Source organism: Heterocephalus glaber, unplaced genomic scaffold (assembly GCF_053883595.1).
Source record: "Heterocephalus glaber isolate CG9 unplaced genomic scaffold, H.glaber_assembly_v1.0 deba00001773, whole genome shotgun sequence".
In the NCBI taxonomy this organism is placed as follows: Eukaryota; Metazoa; Chordata; class Mammalia; order Rodentia; family Bathyergidae; genus Heterocephalus; species Heterocephalus glaber.
The window spans coordinates 2,479,388-2,501,022 of NW_028258463.1; the positions used below are offsets into that span (position 1 = coordinate 2,479,388).

The 21,635-nt window shown below is 46.7% G+C and overlaps 1 protein-coding gene across 8 annotated transcripts in view; it reads right to left on the reverse strand.

Annotated features, from left to right (window-relative positions):
* The window catches only part of Hlf (HLF transcription factor, PAR bZIP family member), a 53,096-nt gene extending 37,524 nt beyond the window's left edge, over positions 1 to 15,572 (reverse strand). For 2 of the 8 annotated variants that reach the window (XM_004859779.3, XM_004859778.3), the window contains exons 1-2: positions 14,972 to 15,572; positions 12,714 to 13,049 (exon numbers count right to left, since the gene is read on the reverse strand). In XM_004859779.3, coding sequence (XP_004859836.1) covers positions 12,714 to 13,049; positions 14,972 to 15,086 — 451 coding nt within the window. In that variant the 5' untranslated portion in view covers positions 15,087 to 15,572. Of the gene's footprint in view, positions 1 to 12,713; positions 13,050 to 13,861; positions 14,578 to 14,615; positions 14,641 to 14,788; positions 14,814 to 14,971 lie in introns of those variants that run through there. The other 6 variants (XM_087202568.1, XM_087202569.1, XM_021239973.2 and 3 more) reach the window with 6 other exon arrangements.
* Positions 15,573 to 21,635: the final 6,063 nt, after the last annotated feature.

Below are 21,635 nucleotides of genomic sequence, written 5' to 3' on the forward strand. Positions count from 1 at the left end.
GCCCAAAGAGGTTGATAACGTAGGGTTAAATTTCTAATGAACAGCACAGTTGGGGTCATACATTGGACCTCTTCAAGTACACAAACAAGCATCACGGAGCTTGCAAGACCCAGCCCAGTAGTTCAGAAGCCTAGAGGTAAGAATCTAAAGATATGAACATTCTAGAAACTGATCTTTTTAGCTGCCAGATTCTGACTCTGAATTGAAACTCCCTGAGTTGAAACTCTGAGTAGGCACAGTCCCGGCTACTTTTACTGACAGCATGTTTAATGGAATTTAACCTTCGTGACAATCTTGTGAAAAAAGCCACCATTTCTGGGAGAGATGGAATGCAGAGTTCACATAAAGTTTTATGGCTTCCTAGAGTACTGATCTCAAATCCAATTTAGCTTGGTTACTAGAGGGTCCAACAATGATGTGCTGATGCTATTAGGTCTGTGTTTGTCTCTGAATATCTTTATCAGAGCTTGTTATTTTTGCCTTGACAATGATTTCATCTTGATCTCCATGGTTTCCGGCCACTGAGATGTGCCCAAATTTGTTTTTAAGCTGACTGTAGTCAGAATGGAAGGGCTGGTAGAGGAGAGAGAGAGAAAAAGAAAGAAAGAAAGAGAGAGAGAGAAGGAAGGAAGGAAGGAAGGAAGGAAGGAAGGAAGGAAGGAAGGAAGGAAGGAAGGGAAGAAAACATATTTTGGCAATGTAATAAAACATTCAAAGCTCTTAGGAAAGACTAAATTCTAGGACCCACTATAATTTCTAATATGAGTTGATTTCTCCTACCTCTTACATTAAGTACTTACAACCATTTTGGCTTAACTACCTCATGAGTATTGCTATGATTTCATATTACATTTAGTGGACTTTAGAGCACTGTGCTCACTCTTTTATAAAAGGGAGCTCAGAGGTACTGCCAGGATATGAAAATGTGCTGAGGGAGCTTTAGCTGGAATTAAACATTCCTCTCAAGAGGGGAAAATCTTGCCTACTTTGATTCTGATGTACTTTGTAATCCTTTAAGACTGCGGTACCTTTAATAGCTTTATCCTGCCACACCCATAAGCACAACACACAACATACTGTTTCAAGACCCATGCCAAGAACCCCACACCGCTAAGCTGGTTGAGAAGCAAGGTCACATTAGGTTAATCCCATTTCTAAAATCAATCAACTTCCAGTTGTCTTCCTTATGTAAAATGATTTTTACACATCTCTTCCAAATCTTCTCCTTTTGTTTCCTCAATGTCTTTACATTCCCATTCCGCTTGAGCAGAAGGGTGCAGTCTTTCCTGGCTAAGCACCTCTGCCACTTCTGCATCCAGAACACCTGAGAGGCCCTCGGGATGAGGAGCAGAAGCCAGTGGGTTCTCTCAGTACTGGAGTTCCACCACCCTGTTTCTCCACACTCAGAAGACAAAATCCAACAACTGGGGAGCAACCAGTTCTTGCCTTTGTGACCCAGAGGTGTCCCGGAAAAGAAAACAGAAGAAACTCAAGGCACCAATCTTACAGCATGTTGGAAAGACTCGAGAGCATGAAATGAAAAGTATATGAGCTCCTTTCACCCCTGCCCACTCAAGTTCTTTGGGGCACAGCACCAGAGGTCAGCAGGACGTGGTGATGAAAGACGTGGGCCTGGTCCACGAAGCATCTGTTGGTGAGAGGCCTATGCAAGCAGTCACTGGGATGTGCTAGCGGACTCCGGATGAGGCTGCGAGCCGGGTGCCTCTCCCCATAGATGTAAACACACAGGATGCTCACTGGCTCTGCCCCTTCATGCTTTTTATGATCCCTTCTTCCCTACACTGGCTCAAAAGGTGTGGGCAGTTTCTAGGGCACCATCACGGTGGCACAAGGTGTGTACGTATTTGAGTATTGGTAAGATGATGATGGATGTGGGAGTAGACATGGTAATCACAGAAAACAAGTACAAGTGCTGAGAGCCACACTCACATATTGAGCGCTGCTGTGTGCTTTCTATCATCTCACTTCCTCTCCCAGAAAGCCTCCTCCCATGGGAAAGTGTACAAGGAAATCACCCTCTTACAGTGCAGGCAACAAAGGCAGGAGATTACCCCACTGGGAAGTGGCAGAGTCAGGATTTAAACCAAGGATGAAGTTTAACCGCCACGTTTTACTGTTGCCCCTAAGGAGAAGGGGGAGCCTGAGGAGACGCTCTAAGAGACAGTTATTTCATTACTAAATTTCAAAAGAAAACTACCATCATGCACAACAATGCTCTTCTGCTTCCACAGACTTCCATGAAAATTTAACTTAAAATACGAAAATTTCAGGCAAGGCAAGAAGCCATTCAGAGACAGACTGTAACAACTTGGTGGGAATGCTAATCTGAATTATGGAAACGCCTGAAGAACAGACATTCTTTTGCAATTTATTGATATATATTTGCGGTTAACAACATCAATTTATATCCACACAGTTAAAAGTCTTCAAAGATAATTGTGTGCTCAACTAAGTTAAGTGTGCCTCCTCAAATTATGTTTGCACAATTAGTCTATTTGGTAATATCTTTCCTTATTAGAAGGACAAAGAATATAAACTTCAATCAATTCAAGATCAAATAATCATAAAATTTAAATCAATACAACATTACCGCCAGGCAAGCTAAACAGTCAAAAAAAGAAGAAAACACAAAAGAATATAGGAGGCCCAAAATGCTTCTTGACACCAGTTTATGTAACACTAAATCTTGTTGTCTTCCACCTTCAAGCTTCTAAGGCATCCAATAACTGAATACCACTCACTGGTCTACTATGTTTGGGTAAATTTCACTTATAAGCTAAATAACAACTTATTTTTTGACATGGATCTAAATATTATTTTAAAAATCATTCATGTGTTCCTGGATAGTTGAAATAAACATGCTTCTGATTCTATGAGGAAACAAGTCAGGGCTCTCAAGGGAAAGGGTCTATAGAAATAAATTTTAATGAAGAGAATTCTATGAGATTCTTATGAAGTCAGTTCTGCAAATCAATCTTTTCTTATCCATCTTTTCCATCAAGGCTTTATTTCTGTCTTCACATTGTGTATTATCTATTGTTTCTTCTGTAAATCTCTCACTGGCCATTGGCCTTTTAAAAGCAGTACTAGGGCCGGGGATTTAGCTCAGTGGTTCTACCGCCTGCCTCGAAAGTGAAAGGACCCAAGTTTGATCCCTGGTACCAAAAAAAATAAAAATAAAAATAAAAATAAGAATAAATAAATAAATAAAAACAGTACCATTCGGTGGGATCTGAGATCCCCTTCCTACTGCTATAGTTCTCTCTGGCAGTACCTGCATGGTCTTCTTCAGGGATACTAAGATCATCCTAATGAATCTATCCTGAAGCAAACTGAATCTTCTGCACAAACTACAAGGCCAAAGGAGCTCATCTGCCAATACACTTAAAAGAACCTTTCTATCTTGCAGTGTTGTGATCTCTGTTCCGGGTAATCTGATTACGGTGTACCTAGATGATCTTGTTCATCTGGTTTATGCATGGATTCCCATTGGTCAGGACGCAGCAGCATCCTTCCCCCAACAAACCTGCGCCTTTCCCACTTGGTTCAGTTCAAGGAGCATCCGGTGTGCCTGAGTGGACAGCACACTTAACTCCTTCCATTAAGAGGAGAAACTTGCAGCGCAGGACTGAGTCTTCCCCGATCCACTGTCCATGCCTGGATGCCTCAGGAAAAACACTGGAGCAGACCCAGAGCTAATTAGAAAAGAAAGCACTGCTCTTCCTCACTCAGAGTTTCTGCCAGAGCTTTTATTTCTGCCGATCCATTTATGCAGTTCCACTTTCTGAGAGAACATTTTGTCACAGATGATTTAATGTTGTAGCTCCCTCAAGCATCTTTCTGTAGCACGCACTCATTGTTTTTAGGAATCAAGGGTCTCCCAGGCAAGATTGGAGAGCCGAGGGGGGTTAATTAACCACGAGCCATGCCTCATTATAAGACCCCAAATTCCTAAGCATTCTCCCAATGATCATTAATAATAATAAAAATAATCCCAGATTAAACTTCTAAAGACAAAACTTTTCAGAAAGCAGTGCAACAGGGGAGTTGCATCATTTTTCAGAAGAGAAAATGGGCTTGGATAGGTAGCGGGTTATGACAGTAATGATAGTTGTTAAAGTCAGAAAAGAAGGAAAAGAAACATCTTAGGAATGTTCATGTACAGTCATGGACTTTGTATCCACCAGATGCCAATATAACAGAGACACATACTGTATAGCTTCTTCCCCATCAGACACGTGATTCTGCCAACGTCCCTGTAATTGTCTGCTGTATGTAGCTGGAGGTGAAACTGCAAACATTGTCTGTTGTTTTGCATTTAAGCAAACTGGTTTGGGTTACAGCAATTCTTCCAGCCTCCCGTAATGCTGGCTTGGTATCAGAAGGGGACCTGAACAAGTCATTTCATGTACATGCGCCATTTGGCAGAACTGCCCCTCCCCATCCACTCCCACAAACCTCCTCCAGCAGCACTCCCAGTATCACACACACACACACACACAGACACACGCCATGCACATGCAGGCATGCACACATGCACACACATACACACACACAAGAACACACACACTGGTTTCAAAGAAGGGAGCCACAGATACAAGGTCAGGACTTCAGCATGCAAAACTGCAATAACGATTCCTTTGTCTCTCAGGAGTAAAATTAATAAGCTGGCCAGAAACTTGGGTAAGTATTTTTAGCTTGATATTACTGCTGCAGGTAATCTTTTATAATCAAGTACTATTTGGATCAGTAAGGCAATAACTCCTCACCCTACCTACATAAGTATGTGCATGAACAGAACGCTTGTGCGCACACACACACACTCATAAAAACTGGTACAATATAATTGTTTGCAAACCTAGCAGGCTGTATAAAATAGAGGCATTTAAAAGCAATGAATGTTAATGGGTTGAGTTTATTAAAATCTATTCTTTTACTCCTAGGAGACCAGCCCTGCTTTTGGACTTTTAAATTCCAAACCATTCAAATTCCTCAAACTATTTTCTTGCCAAAGAGTGTTTTCCCCCAATCGCCAAAATTATGGGCTTTACAAGTGAAACCTAAACCCTGTGTTTTGGAATTACTTCATCTAGATCATTAGAACATGGTGTTTTGAAAAGCCATTTGATGTTCGGGGGAGTGTATTTATTTTCAAAATAATGAAAATAAGGAAATCCTGGCTTGCCAGAGGAATTTATTGTCAAGTTTCTAAAAATGTTTCAAATGCAACCTTGAACCCAAGCACCAATACCCACCTGCCACTTTCCTGCTCAAAAACCTTCACTGGCTCCCTACTGTCTACAAGACAAAGTTCAGTGCCTGAAACTCAAGCCACCATCTGGACTGGCACCAACCTCTCCCACGTGTTTCCCTGCCTCCTTCCCAGGAATTTCTGCACCAGCCGAACTGGAGGTGCACCATGCACCCTAAACACCACGTGGGTAGCCTCGCCTCTGCACCTCACAGCCCCCTGCCTACTCCCCATTCTTGCTCCCATTCTGAGCCCCAATATGAAGTCCAGCTCTTCCAGGAAGCCATGCTATTCCAGCCCTGAGCAATGGCTGCTTCCTATGAGGCCTGGAAGCTTTTGTGATCTGCACTGCTTTATAGTTTATTTTTAAATATTTTACTCATTTTTTTGATTCACCTTTCACTCTTCTCTTTGCAACAGATATGGGAGGCCTCTACATAGATACCTGTTCTTGCCACTGAGATCATGCTGGTTTGTCCTAATACTTGTTACTTAGTCTTCAAGTTCTAACTTCCCTCTTAAGCAGCCATCCCAAGACCAGCAGCCAAATTATACTCTGGTCTGTCTTCCCCACAGGTGCACAAAGCACAAACTGATGCTACTTCCGGGGCCATCCATATTGCTCTTTGCCTCCCGCAACCTCCTCTCAGTTCCATTCTAGTCTGAGTCATTTACAAGAGAAAAGGAGTCGAACTGCCTTGTGGGAAAGGCTGCTCCACTGTGTGCCAGGTGCCATGATGGACCCTTCTTGCCCATCAACCATGGAAAGATCACACAAAAGCAGCAAGGACATCACTTGGCAGATCAGATGACGAAGGTTCAGACAGGACAACTTGGGGGAGGAAGAACTATTCCTCTGGAGTGATCACGAAAAGTTTTACCTGAAAGCAGGAGTATGAACTGAACACTTTTCCTTTTCTAACACGATAACCTCCCTTTATGGTTTCCTTACTGCCAAGGTCATTACGTTGCCTTCAATTATAACTACTAATACGGACTACTGAAAAGTCAATAGTAACACTGACCGATTACTAGCAAATATGACATGGAAAAAAAATCCATGCAAAAACTGTTTGAAATACATTTTCTTTGATTTTTTTAATCTAAGGAGAAATCAGAAAGGTAACAGTTAGCTACCCAAGGTCACCTAAAGCTCAGAGGCTAAGAGAGGTAGAAGCAACACTAGGCAGAAAAGCACAAGCAGAGGAGAATCCCAAATTTCCTGACCAGAGTCCCAAGTCAGCCAGGAAGGGAAAAGTATCAAGACTTACTCTGAGTCCCATGTTAGGTCTTCCATGAGATGGGAGATTCAGTGGTTTTGAGGATGATTCTCAGAGCACGAGCTGCTACCGAGCATTTACCATGTGCCAACTACTGTGTCAGTGCCCTTCATGCACTAGCTCACAGTGCTGTGGAGGAGATCCAATGACTGTTCCAGAGTTCCAAATGGGAAATCAAAAGCTCATTCACTGAAATGATGTGCCTGAGATCATGGACAAGCCCAGAAGTGGCCGAGTCCAAATTGACCCTTACATTTACAGGATCCCGTGCTCTATAAAGCATTGCCATGTTGCCTGTATAACATCAGTGTCTCAAACTCAGGGCATTCTGATAGACATGGTGAGTGGTGAGCCAGAAGACGACTAGGTCTTGGGGAAATTTAAGTTTATGGCAAGACAATGGCTCTATGGCTTCGGTTCAAGACAACTGCTGGGGAAAGGCCAAATATAATAGAGGGGAAAAATTAAATGTAACCAATGTTCTCAACCACTCCCATGACAGAATCAAACACAGACCCTGTGCCCCGCTGTCACCCTCTTAACGTATTCTATCCCACCCCCCATCTTATTACTTCCCTTATTAGCCTCCTTCTCCCCTCCATTTTTACTGCTGAGACATAAAAAATGGCTCCCTCCTAAGTGTTTAGTGCTGGTTGGAGGAGAGGTTTCTGAGAAACCTAATAAATCACTGCTGTCTTCCCACCCTCTGGCTCTCCGCCTTAGGATGTTATCAAGGGTTTTTTCGCCCCAGCTCCCCCACCTTTCCTTCTCTTCCACCTCACTCTGCCTGTCTATTGCTGTTTTTCTAGTCTGGTAGGCACAGTGCTGAACCGGAAAGACTCTGTGAAGACCCTTGGCAGGCGCCAGCCTCCAGGAATGCTACCCACCGCAGCGCAGCGGGGCAGAGAAGACAAGGCCTCTGGGCAGGGAGGCAGGAGAGAGACCTCCAGGCTTGGGGTCCGCCTCGCCTCGGAAGCTTCCCAGAACAGGTTTCCCTGGTCTATCAACTGCTCTCCGGAGCTCAGCTTTCTCTTGCCTGGGTCAGGATTACAAGTGCTCACTGGCACTTGCTGTAGTTCTGAGAAGAGAAGCAAGAGGGAGGAGGAGAAGGAGGAAAAAAAAGGGCTAGCCAGCACACCACCCAGAGTTGGGCAGGCTCCATAGGGCAGAGCCACGTGCCTGGAGCACATGGTCCTGCAGGCAGCCAGCCAGGGTTGCCAGGCCTCCCACAGGCGCTGGGGGGCTGGGCTCCAGGACAGCAGCTGTTTGCACACTCACAGAACAGCAGCTACTCACTGGGAATCAATGCTGCTGGGGTAACACCAGGGAAGCGACTTGCCCTAACCCAGAAGGGGAGAAGGGTCTGGCTGTGCACAGCAAGTGTGGGGCATGCTTGGGGAAAAAAAAAAAAGCATGTCCTATTTCTGCAGAGGAAAGAGGACTGGAAGAACAAACCCCTACATGGGGTGTGAGAGCCAAACCCAGATACGCTTTTCCCTGCTCTCACGCCACTGCCTTCACAAGGGCTCTACGCACCCTGCATTTGCTTTGCCATGCACAGTGACATGCTTTGCCACGTGTCATCTTAACGAGCCCTGCTAAGTCCCCACCGGGGAGAGACTATGATCTCCACTCTACTGATGAGTAAACTAAGGCTTAAAGAGGTTAAGAAACAGACATAGTAACACGGTGAAGCAATGGTCAGGCCAGGATGAAAACCCTGGCCCCCAAGTCCAGGCCGACCCTCCTAGCCTCCCAGTGGCCTCGATTTCTGTACCCAACCCCAATGCGGGCGACTGCTACCCTGTGCTTGGCATCAACGCAATGAAGCCAAGAGAACAGGCCAGCTTGTCCTCTACGGGGCCTGTGGAGAGGAACACCCTCCCCACCTCCAGAACAGAGGGGTCTTCTTCCCTTTGGTGAGGCCCTGATTCTGAGAATGAGAAGCGCTTCCACCATATATGAGGGGTGGTGAATGGCAGCTGTCACTCAGGGCGGCCCCAACCTGCTGTCCGTTTGCTGGATGGGAGAACAGATGACCTGCATGCCCTTCAGAGGAACTTTCTCTCATGGTTTCAGGAAAAGGAAGAGGACCTTCTTGACTCAGTAGGACCTTGGATGATCCCAAAGTCAGCAACCCAGAGCTCCGCTCCATCACCACGAAGATCCCACTCACAGAATTCTCCTTCCACTGTCAAACCTGGTCGCAAAGGGCAGCTGGCAGAAAGGGAACATGAACGCCACTCTGCAAAGGTATAGTGCGCTCTCCCCAACCCCTTCTCTTATGGTTCCCACTAACACCTGCTCTTCCGACATACGACCACGGGGAAGAGCTTTCATTTCACCCTGTGCCCAGCCCGTTCTGTGCTTAGAACTGGAAAGAGAGCCTTCTTCCTTCTTAGCTGAATGCAGGCCTAAAAGTGATAGGGATACCCCCAAGCTATTCAAAGAAAAACCACCAGAGGAGTCGGTTTCAAATCTAGCTTTACAAGCATAGGGTTTAAAAATAACCCTGCCTTTGTCTGCTATAGATGACTTTTCCTAAAGGGACAGCTGTCCTTAAACCAACTGCTCAATTCACAGGGCAAACAGATTTTCATTTTTCCTAGTACCTAGCACATACCTCCAGCAGGGCACCCCAAGTACCACCTCTGAGACCATCTGAAATGCAAACACACAATCATTCAGAACCACTCCCACCATCCCTGTTGGCCTGGGAACAGCCGGGATACTCCTCCTCAGACAGCTCAAAGCCTGGCAGGTAGCTACAGTGGCTAGGGGCCCTGATTTTCCCCTTCATGGAGAGGGTAGCCCAGAAATCCTGGCAATCACGCCACGATCACATCAGGTTTCCTTGGGTCCCTGGAGTATTTCTTCACAGACAATTGCATTTCTTTGGATATTTGACTTATTTTTGGATGAGGGAGCTAGACAGAGGAATTGGGTTGAGATGCACACAATAGGAAAGAAGGCTGGGGAAGGAAGCATCCTGGTAAGGAATTTAGAGAGTTCACGAGCACGTTCACCTTGTCATTCCAACACACTCTTGGCGTAGACTTCATAATGTATAATTTGTCAATTTCTGGTTTCATTTCCTTTCAACCAGGCAGATGGCACTAACAACACAAGGCTATTGAGCACAACTCAAAAGACGCGGGGCAAACAGCTGAAAATCAGTATTTGGTGTTTCACTCTACCATTACCTTCTAATTAGATCAATGACTTAGTTCTGTCAGCTAAAATTGCAGGAGGATGGGTATTAATATGCTATTTCTTTTTCGGCAACTACTATTTCTTTTCTTGACCTTTGTAAAAGTTCTGCACAAAGTTTTACAGGAAGTGAAAAAGCATCCATTGGTATGACAGGACCCGGAATTCAATCTTGGTTTTCCAGTTCAAGTTGAAGGTATGGGCCACTGGTTCTCAACTGGAAAAGATTTTATTCCCAGGGCACATTTAGAAGTGTGAGACCTTTTTTTTTTTACTTGTCACAGCTGGAGGGCAGGTCATCTTGGGGATAGAGGCAGGGATGGCATTAGATACCCTATAACGCTCAGGACAGCATCCTACAGGGCTCACCCAGGAATAGTGCTAAAGTTGAGAAATCCCAGTGGAGACTGAAATTATGCAGTTCCCAGAATGTTCAAGGCTGCATCTGTGATGTTCCCTTCTGAGGACTTATTTTCCTCAAGATTCACTTGGTGCTTCTATTCTGGTCACTCCTGTGAGTTGCACAGAATGATCAAGGACTTCCTCCTTTTTCAGTTTTGCTTGCAGTATACACCCATCAAGCCCACAGCCCTAGGGTTTCATCTTGCATCATAATCTTTACAATGATCAACATTATGTGAAGAGCAGAGTGTAAGTTTATCTGTACGGCATTTAAAGAAGAGCTTTACCACTGTTTCTTTTCTGTTAGGACATTGAATTTTCAATTCAAAGAAGAAAATTATTTTGAAGTATATTTCCATTATTATTATTATTATTATTCTATCGGGGCTTGAACACAGGGCCTTTGTTCTGAACTATATTCTCAGATCTCTTTTAAACAATTTTTTAAAAATTTGAGATGGGGTCTTGCTAAGTTACTAAGTCACCAAGATTGGGCTTGAACTTGAAATCCTCCTGCTTCAGCCTCCCAGAGTGCTGGGATGGCAGGTAAAGGAAGACATTTAAATAAAGACCTTATTTCTAGACCCTCAGTGTCTTCTCAGTGCTATGCCTTCTGCCATAACAAAAGGAGATCTTTGCTATGGATTCCAACTCTTGACTGGGGCACTGCAAAGTTTCTGAGAGTTATCGAGCAATACAGACTCCAGTGAACCCTTATAAATGACTTAAATCACAAATTCCAAAATCCTGACTTTTACTGTCAGTGGGAAAACCCTGATCCAGTAACCATTAGGCAAAATACCTTTATAGTTCCCTGCAGAGGAAGGTTATACAATGTGCATAATTCCTCCAGGAAGGTATTTCAGAAGATGAGGACTGAAATAGATGATGAAAGTTGACACAGATATAACAACAGCCACAGGTCCTTCGAATGCCATAACACCCAGGAGCACTGCTCCAGCCCTTTATACCTACTGCCTCTCATTTTCACAGTAATCTCACCACACAGATGCATGCCCTCTACACAAGGGAAGCTAAGGCTCCAAGAGGCCGTGTCATTTTCCAAAGCCACAAAGCTAGGAAGGGACAGAAGTCTCACTGTGCAGCAGAAAGACTGAGGCACCGATGCCCCACTCCCCGGGGATCTGCTTCCTCCCCCTGACTGTTTTCCTACTGGGAAGGGTCATGCCTCTGGGTGGTGGCTGTTTGTTCACATGGAGCAAGCAGAGACAGTGGCACCAAGCGTTCTCTGAGGCAGGGACAGTGGATCACACGAGGGAGCGTTTGCTCAGTTCTCCAGCAGTGGCCGCAGGACAGGACCTCAGTCCATGTGAGCCTGTGAGTTACCGCTGCCCTGCATTTGGGGAAGACATGACAGAGGTCTGAAAGCAAGAGCCATCTGAAAGGATGAACTTTAACTCCACTCCTCACATATCAAGGCGGGGGGATTCGCCTCCTCCTTTACTTTATTTCTTCCCATTTAAATCTCACTCTGTGTGTCACAGAAATTTCTGCATGAGCAGAGGACATGGAGTTGAGTAACCACCTTTAAGACAAGGGTCGCTTTGTCCTGCCGTCTTTCCCTGCAGTGACGGCCCTGCGCTCTGTGACCTTCCTGTCAATCTCTCAGGCTGAGCCTTTGTCCCTGGCTTCCGATGCACATGGAATGACCTTTCTTCCTGCTCATCTTGTACTCTAGGGTGCTAAAGACACGAACCCAGAGCGGCCCCGGCCTGTGTCTATCTCTGAGCATTCGGTGATGGGCTTTGAAGCACTTGTCTATGCAGATGATGCTTCTGGGTAACATTTCAGCATCGTCTATAGCTGACCTCGCACGCAGCCTTGCGGGCTGTGCTGAAGGTGGATTCGGTATGAAAACGAAAACAGAAGAGAAGAACGATTTGCTTCATAGAAACAGTAATGAGAGAGAGAGAAGGTGTGTAGTACTAAGAAGGAGGAGGCTGAGCCTCCTAAGTTAGTAGGAGAGCTTGCCTTTAGATTCTAGTTCTCAGTCAAAGATAAAACAAGATGAAAAATTATCTGTCCCCCACGCCTACTCTCATTTTCCCCCCTTCAGGACAGTGAAGAATGAAAGTAGGTAAACCAAGCCTTACAGAAAATCTACCCAAATCATCTGGCAAGATCTTATTATCTAGGCATCGGGGGAAAGAAGAAGAGGGATAGGAGATGAGACACCTGCTTAAATGATCCAAATCATGAGCTGTAGGGCGGTGTATCTTAAACTACAGTCCTTGGAGCAGCTGTCTCAGGGTCGGAGAGGGAGCTGTTTCCATTGCATGTTCCTGGGCTCTCACCCAGACCTGCAAACTCAGTTTCTAGGGCTAGATGCACAGTCTGCATGTAACAGACTCTCCAAGTGAGAGGTGCAGGTGCACGCAGAAGTGGGAGACTGCACTGGGGGTGAGCAGAACGCACACTAAAACCTCCCCAGTGCCAGGACATTTACCCCAGCCCCGCTTGGCTGCCCCACACAGCCAGCCCTCCCCTTCACCTTCCCTCCCAGGGAAGCGAGAGCCCCGGAAGTTTACCTGGTCTGATGGGGCTCTGCATACAGTTTGGAGACGGGATGCCGGGGTGCAGGGGTGCAGAGGCCCGGCTGCTGAGGTCCATGACCGAGGGGGCGGTGGAGGCCGCCGGCTGCAGGCCGGGCGGGTGGGGGCTGTGGTCGTGCTGGGACGGGCTGGGGGGAATGCCATTTTCCGACAGAAACTCCTCCAGGTCCATGTACTCCAACTGGAAAGTATCTCCATCGTAGGGAAGGGTTTTGTCCCATAAGGTGGGCCCCAAGAATGCCGACTGGGGGACTGTCGGGCTGTTACTCTCATCGTCCAGCTTCTTCTCCTTGTCTTTATCTTTGCTAAATGCTGCAGAAGAAAGGAAAGCTGGATTAAGAAAGAAAGAAAAAGTGTTGATCTCTTATCACCCTTGCCGGCCTCTGTTACTAAACTACTTCTTCCAGACACCAGGTTCTCCGGCTGCTGTCTTGTGTGGATCGAGAGGGTAAGTTCAGGCAGGACATGGATCTGTACCCGCTTTTCAACATCTTCCTATTGACTTTGGAAAGAAAGTGCTAGTCCGTGGGACAGGGCTAGGATAAAAATAAGAGAAGAATCTTGAGTGCATCGTTTGAGGAGCTAAGCAATTTAAACTGACAGTGGGAAAATATCACCTATGATCACATACAACTGCCGCGACTCTTCAGAAAACCACCAATAACCTGGCTTGCTTTATCTTCCAGAAATGTATCACAGTAGCAATATGAGATCCTTCAGATTTATAAAACCAGGGAGATGGTGCTCTTAATCTTGGGAAAGCAAGGACTCTCCCCCTTCTTTAATACCAGGTATCGAGTACCTAATATTATGCCCGATTCTTTCCATATATTATCTCAAAAAAATCACAGTAAACTTGCAAAAAACAAGCAATTATCCCCATTCCCAAGGAAGACATGGAGGCTCTGAGGAACCAGAGAAGAAAACAGAACTATCCGAGCCCATGTGTTTGCTTTGAAAGCCACCAGAGCACAGTGCCTCTTTTACAAAAGCAGTAAATCATGCCAAGTGTTTTTTCCTTTCTCCTCCCCAAACACCTAAATATTACCCAATTCACAAAAAGTATACATCTGTGCAGCCTGTCTGAAGCAGGGCTACTGGAAAAGGTGAATTACTCTACATACCTATGATGGAAGCATGCAGCTATGTCCTACCTGGAAACACTGTTATCCAGCTTAGGTCTGTAACAGCGCTCTGCCTTTTGCCAATTCTAGTACTCAGGCGTGGGTGGAATCTGGGATTAAGGAATTTGCTTCTGAGTTTGTTCCTCGGAGGAACAGCCTCCACTGCCATCCACCCTAACTAACCCTCTGCAGCTTCATCTGAGAATCTGACTTACAACACCCACAGACGCCAAGCCTGCCGGCAGCCCCTTCCTCCCAAGTGCCTTGCCGGGGGCGGCGGGGGGGCGGGGGTGTTCAGCTCTGTAGAACGCATCCAAACACCCCAACTCTTGCCATGCAACAGGTTGTCCACTTTTAGGAGAGAAGGGGAATAGCTATCTATCTAGTTATCTGTAGCCAAATAATCTCTTCAAACTATGCAAGGGCCCCGTGATTTGGAATTATCACCGTGATACCAACGCACAAAACTGCTTCTGCCCAAGTGGCAAAGGCGAGCGGGATTCGGCCCCGTGCCCCGAGGGGCCCCAAAGCCCTCCTGTCCTACCACAGCCCAGGTGAAGCAGGGGAGGTCTGCGACTTAACCAAGAAAGGGTTCAAGCCAGAGGAGGCTCCTGCGGGCTTACACGTGAGCCTGCTCCTCTCCCCTCCCTCCGGGAAAAGCGCACCGCCAAGAGCGCCCGAGGCGGCGCGGCTGCCGCCCCAGACCCCAACCCCTGCCTCAGTTGCCCTGCGGAAGTCCGGCTGCGACCCACACCTGGCCACCCCCAGATCTTGAACAGGAACAGAAGCAGCCCCACAATCCCGGCGCGGTCGGACCCTCTCCCTCCAGACCGGCGCCCCACACCGGGCCCCAAGATCTCTCCTCCCCAGCCCGGACCTCTGCCCTCCTGTGGGAGCTGCTCCGCCCCCCAGACCTGGCAAGTTTACCCGCCACCTGCGCCGCCGCGGGAGCCGGACCCGGGGCCAGGGCCGGGTCCCCAGTGCTGTGCTGTGTGGCTCGGGAAGGACGCCCCTCGTTTGGAGGAGCAGGAGGAGGGGAGACGGCTGAGCGCCCCGATTTCCGATCTCCCCGCGGGGGGCGCGGAGGGGCCCCGGGAGCGGCAGGCTCACCGTCGTCGTGGTGGAGGGGGAGCTTCAGCGGGTTCTCCAGCAGAGACCTGAGCACGCCGTAGGGAGGCGGGATAAAGGTGGGGTTCAGGGGGAGCTGTCGGGACATTTTCTCCATCGCGATGCACTCAGTTTGGGTTTTTGGTTTTTTTAAAGAAAGCTAATCGGTCCCAGAAATGTTGCAGCGCTCTTCCTCCGTCCTTTGCGCAAAGTACTCGCTTTCCAAGCGGTGCAGACAAGGGTAGAAAAAAATTTTTTTTGACTTTTATCTTTATAAATACATCTGCATAAAAAATATTAAAAGCCAAAAACAACTTTCGGGTTCTCGGTGCTCTCGTCCCAGGAGAGCGCGCCAAGTGCCCGCGGGCTCCTCGGCGACGCGCAGGATGCTCTCCCCTGCCTCGAAGCCCTGGTCCTGCAAAATGTTCAAAATCACAAATAAAAAAAGAGAGAGAGAGAGAGAGAGACAGAAGGAAAAGAAGACAAGGTAGGCTGCGGACGGGCAGAAGCGCCTCGCGGCCAGCCCCGCCCCCCGCCCCGGCTCCGCGGCCGCAGCCCGGGCTCAGCGCATCCGGCAGCCCATGTGCCCGGCCCTGACAAGAGTGACGTCAGGGCCCGCACCGCGCGCCGATAGGCGTGCGGGGGCGGGGCCGCCCGAGATCACGCCCTCCCGCCACGCCCCGCTGTCGCCGCGTGTTTAGCAGCGTCGCGCGCGCAGATTTTCGGAGACCTTGCAGAGCTGGCGGTGCCAGCTTTCATGGGCCGCTGACCCGGGCTCAGGACTTTTTTTTTTTTTTTTAAAGAATGGGAAAAAAATTAATTTTTATTTGTAGTTTTCAACCCGAGAAGGAAAGTGGGGAGTTTGAAATAACGCGATGCCCAGGCACCCTTCTCCATCAATTAAATTAGACCCTGTGGGGTGATACTCAGGCTTTAGTCGTTTTCAGACCAACCCAGATGGTTCCAAAGAGCAGCCAAGTTTGAGAAAGACGGGTTTAGAATGACTTGAAGACAAGACTAATAAATATTTCCCCTGGCCCCAGCCAAGCTCAGCGCCTTCCTCTCTGCTCTGTTCCCACAACTCCTCAAATGCAACCTCTTGCTAGAAGTCTGAGCCTGGAGCAAAAAAGCAGAGAAGGGTTCCAGGCGTGGAGTCCCTCACACCACACCGGCGCCACTTGATGGGGGGGGGGGGCGGCTCTGAGAATGAATGGGCGAGATTAAAGAAAACTTCATTTCAGGGAGACACAAAGGCCTTTGTGACCCTTGGCCGAGTCCCTGGAGTGGGAGAGGGCGACAAGCAGGGTTTATTTTCCTGGACCCCACTCCACCCCCAAACAGAGGCGTTGGAGCCCAGGTATCTGGCAGTCAGGAGAACAGGAGGCCTGCAACGGGGTACAGAAGGTCTATCTTGAGCTCTACTGTATGTCTGTCAGTGACTACGCCAGGACAGCTAGATGCACATGAACAAAACCTAATTCTAAGCTTAGAACTCCTAGTGTGGGGTCTGACATGTACACAAACATAAAGAACACTTAAAAGAACAATGGTAGATGGAGAGAACGTGGGCCCTCATCATGTGAGCCGGGCTTGGTTGTAATGTTCTCTCAGGAACTTTACCAAATCCTTCAATTCTGTCATGTTGTTTTTCATAATAGAAGGGACTGTCTTGCCACTGTCCTTTCAGAGAGGTGGAAAGGTATGTCCCTGCCTTGATTGCCCCCATCCCGAGGAGCCCTGCACTAGGACAGGCGAGGCTTCCTGTTCTCCTTCACTGATGTTAGGGCACACAAATGCTCCAGGCTTCCGGCTTCTCCCCCTTCTGCCTCCCTGCCTCCTGCTTCTAGGCTGGCAATGTGTATTAGTTCAAGCAATCTGGTTCAAGTAATCTTTTTCTCGCCACCTGAGAGCCTAGCACTGTAGCTGGAAATGACATTTCTCATTGCAAATGGATCAACTGGCATTGCGGTTGATCCATGAGCCTCTCGGGATTTTGGTTCATATAATCCCCCTGAGCTGATCAATTCTAGATGGAGGCCCAGCCCCTTAGACCATGGCAACTTCTCCTCCCTCCTCTCAACCTCAGCCTTCTCTACTTCAACTGTACTTACTTGTGTCTTATAATTATTCCTCATATAAAGTAGGATTTATTATTAATTTATGAAAACAATGGAAAAGCAAACTGGACTTATGAAGTTAGAAAAGCTATCTCGGCCAATTAACTGTCTATGTGTATTAGTATATGTTTGCAGTGTATAATAATTACATTCCTCTTGGGGCATTGAAATAGATACATATTACATTTCTATCATCATTTCTTCCCCTTCCCTCTTTCCCTGTATCCACTACAGAGTCTGCCTTTCTATTTCCTACCATCTCCTTTTATTTTTCCCTTTATATTTTTCATATTTATGGTCTCTCCTCTTGAAGAAACCTTGCAGTATTTAACCTCTGTGTCTGATTTATTTCATTTGGTATTATGGAATTAAGATCCAGCCATTTTCCTACAAATGATTTAAATTTATCATGTCTTATGACCATTAGTTAGTCCTCCAACTAGCCCCATCCCTTAAGATAAATGAAGTTGGCACATCTTTCCTACTCTGGGTATGTTTCTATTGATACATTTTAGGTTATTTTTCATTAAGCTAGCCCCTGCTAGGTTACCACAAGGAGCAGTAGATGGCTACCCACATAAGAGGGAGGGGAGTGACAGCAGAAACCTAAGGTTATCCTACTTAGATAATAATGTTACGCTGTTTTTCATAAAAGAAGGGAGTCCCTCGGTCCAATTCTCAATGGACACAAGAGGGAAAATCAACATGAAATGGAACCTGCAACTCTCCCTGGAGTTGAGAGCCCCACATCAATGATCAGCCTTTGTCATTTACAAAGCCCCTCCTCGAGTGTCATGTTACTCTGTCCAGACACTTCCACGAAGGCAGCAGTAATTCTAGTTTTCCATTGTTGTGTTCACTCCAAAACCTAGTGGCTTACAAACAACAATCATTGTTTTATTTCTCACCATTCTGCACTCTGGTGAGTGAGGCTTAGCTAGGATGCTGGTCTGTCTGGCTTTCTCTTTCTGACCACACAGTGACAAAAGCTTTTTCTTTTCACGTGACCTCCTGACATCCTTCTATATGTTCTGTGCAGCAGAGAAGTCAAATTTCTTGCACAATAGCTCACGGCTGCTAAAAGCCAGCCTTCCTGGATAACCCTAAGTGGTGTTGCCTGGTAAGCCCTTACTTGCTAATGTTCCTCTACCTGAAGAGAGGCACATGGCCAAGCCTTGAGCCAAGATGGGAAGGGACTACATGGCGAATGGAAGTTGGGTGGCATAGTTCGCTGGGGATCACCCAAATAACCATTTGTTCAGTTATTTTTATCTTCACACGGAAGCAAATGACATCAGAGCATTTATCAAACATCAGTGGGACCAAGGTCTTCTGTCAGTAAGTCCAATGTGTCACTGGTTGAGTAGATGTCTGCTCATTCATCTAATACCAGTTCAAAACAATCATGTGTGCAACTCTGAGTGGGATACAAAGATAACCAGACACACAGAGAGAGCATATCAGATGGGAGCTCACGGTGTAGGAGGGGAGATGTGACCATAATGCCGTGTTAAAAGTGACATATTCTAGAGGACTATAGGAAGAATATTGAAGAGATGTAAAGGATAAAGAGACTTGTTTAGAGAAGAATCTTTACAAATGCCTGAGCCTTTCCTTTCTCCAAGTCTTTACTGGTGTTGCTCGCTTCCTAGCCCCATCGCTGGCTTCCACACGTGCTAATTCTTGGTGTCCTGGTCTGAGGAACCCTGCTGATTGCCTTCTTTCAACTCTTCTGCTGGCTTTTCAAAGATGGAAGGATAGCAGAGGCTCCTGAGATCTGGAGCTATTCTAAAAACAAGAGTAACTATAGAAAGAAATCTTTTTCAGAATCCATTTCTTAAAAGATGTTCTCTGCTTTGAAATTCTGGAGATCAGCCTTTTGCCCAGCCAGTGATTTCCCCATCTTATAATTTCCGGAATTCCAAGGAGGAAGTGAGGTGTGGTGGGCTTTTTTGCAGCCCAGTTGGGCAGGTGCAAGGCCATCATGTTGGCGCTGGCCCTGCAAGGTCTTCGCAGTGTGGGCAGTGCCTGCGTTTCCAGTTCTAGGGGCGGAGGGACCTAGTTCGGCACACAATGGCTGCCCCTGTACCCTCCTGGGGTAGCTGGAGGTGAGTACTGTGATTATGAAGGGCTTTGTACACCGGCGAGCCAAAGCCCTAGATGAACCTGTTTGTCCTGTTGCCAGAAAGGGGACTTTATCTGGGGAATTAATTCAGAAGTGAAAAGCATCCATACACCTAACCCAGGCTTGTCCTTTCTCTCCTTCCTGAAACCTCCAACTTTACTGAAACTCCTAAAAGGAAACTTATATTTAATTAGCCTAACTGTTGAAGACCCTTGAATCTATCCTCTGGGTGTAGGAATATGCAAATCAAAAACAAAAATGGGAAACATTTGCTGGGAATGCTAAGCTCTTCTTTAAGGGATGTCTCATGTAAAGGGCCGTGGCTAGACTTTCCTATTCTTTCCTAAGCCCTGTCTTAGTTCCGTAGATTTGAGTGACAAAGACTAAGGCAGGTTGGTGTAAGAAGTACTAAAGCAGGTATGCGTGTATTTAAAATCAGAGAATATTAGTAGCCTGGTGTGGTGGTGCGTGTCTGTAATCCCAGCTCTAGGGAGGCTGAGGCTGTAGGGTTGCCACAAGTCCAAGGCCAGCCCAGGCTACATGAGTTCAAGGCCAGCCTCAATTACATAGTGAGATGAATGTCTCAAAAAAACCAAATCAGAGGATATTAGGATTTATATATGTGTGATACGAAAGCAGATGAAGGAAAACTGTGTAGAGGAGAAAGGAAAGAATAAATGTGGCAAAGAGAGGGGAAACATTGACGAAAGGACTTGCAATAGAGTGAGCACAGGGTGTGAGGCTACATATACCTCAGTACCTGCTGCCACCGCTGCAGATACCAACAACTTAAAGAAAGTGAAGAATGCATATTGCTTGTGTGCTTCACTGTGTTCTGGTGCAATGTCTAGCCTTTTAAATCTATTATCTCATTTATTACTTCCAACAACAGTGTAGGGTGGGTAGCGTTGTTAGACCCACTTTACAGATGAGAACAGCGAGCAGTGAGGCTTGTGAGTGACGGACAGTGTTCCCCTGGCTAGCTACTGCACAGACGAGCTGTGAGCTGAAAACAGCTCTGCTTACTCCAATGCTTGTGCGCTTAACCTCCACCCAGTAAGTGACAGGCAAACACCCATTCAATAAACCCCTCCTCATATTTCCAACTAGTTCAAATCCTGCCTGCGTCCTGTGACCTTCGATAACCTCTCTCATGGCAATTTTCTTTGTGTGACATGTAAACTGATGTCTGTATTTCCCAGCTTGCAAACTAATTAAATGATACCATGCAGATGGAGGTGCTGGGTACATTCCGAAGGATAGACGAATGCGAGCTCTTGCTGATTTGGAGTGTTTTTGCATTTTCTAGTTTCTCTGCTCCTTTGTAGAGAAGCTCCTCCTATGAATCTGTCTAGCTATTTATTTAGCCTATGATATCAGAGTCTGCTTTCCATCTAAATGTACATATTCTTTTTTCTTGTCACTTTCTTCTCCCCTTCACCAGGGGCAGCCACATTCTGTTGCTCCTTGTCTCCAAAATAAATGCAGTCTGAAGTTTAATAAAAAAAAATCAAATATAGCAGATTCCAGATAGCCACTCAGCCAGAGTAGGAAAAGGATACCTCTAGCCTATATCTACTAAGGGGTGAAGGAATAGAAGTTTGCTGGTTAAGTAGCACTTTCACATCTTTCAAGTCTAGTACATAGAGCTGGAAGTGGAAGCCATCGAGGCAGGAAATCAGCATGACTCAGGATCTACTATTTAATTTGCTTAGGACCAAGTATTGATCAGGCTTACTAAAATTGACTTACATCATCCACGCTCTAAAATATCATTCCCAAGTATCAAGTGGTCAGAGTTTATTATTAGGCCAAGCAGGAAGAGAGGAAGAGCACAAAACTGTGATAAGGACACAATTGCTCTTAGGCACCAAGTACTTCTGGGTGCACTGCATCACCCAGATCTCGGGAGAACTGGAACAGTGACCTGTCATCCTCGGGCAGGGGCTCAGCTTCCCCCCGTTCAGTGCGTATTAATCCCAGGACCGAGGTTTTGATTCACTGACCTTGTCCCCATCCTGCCTGAAGTTGCTGGGGTTTCCTGTGAGTCGTATCCTAAGTGACTGACCAATCTCACACTTCTAAATGAGTGTCTTTGTTGGGACACTGGTATTTGGTTCGGTTACTAGAGGCCAAGGCAGCTGGTTTAACGTGGCCACTCGGCATGTGCCATGTGTAACCAGATTAGTCCGGCATGGTTTTCCTTTAGAAAAGAGCTCTTTCTATGGAGCATGCCAAGTATGTTGAACTTCAAACAATACTTAAAAATTCACATCAGCTGGACTGTGTGTCCCCTGCCCTGGAGGACTGCTCTCCATGGGAGCTTTCATGCTGAACGTGAAATCGGAGCACGGGAAGGGAGCGGGGTAACCTGAATGGCACAAGCCAGTGCCAGCTGGATACACCGAACCTTGCTGAGCGCTTC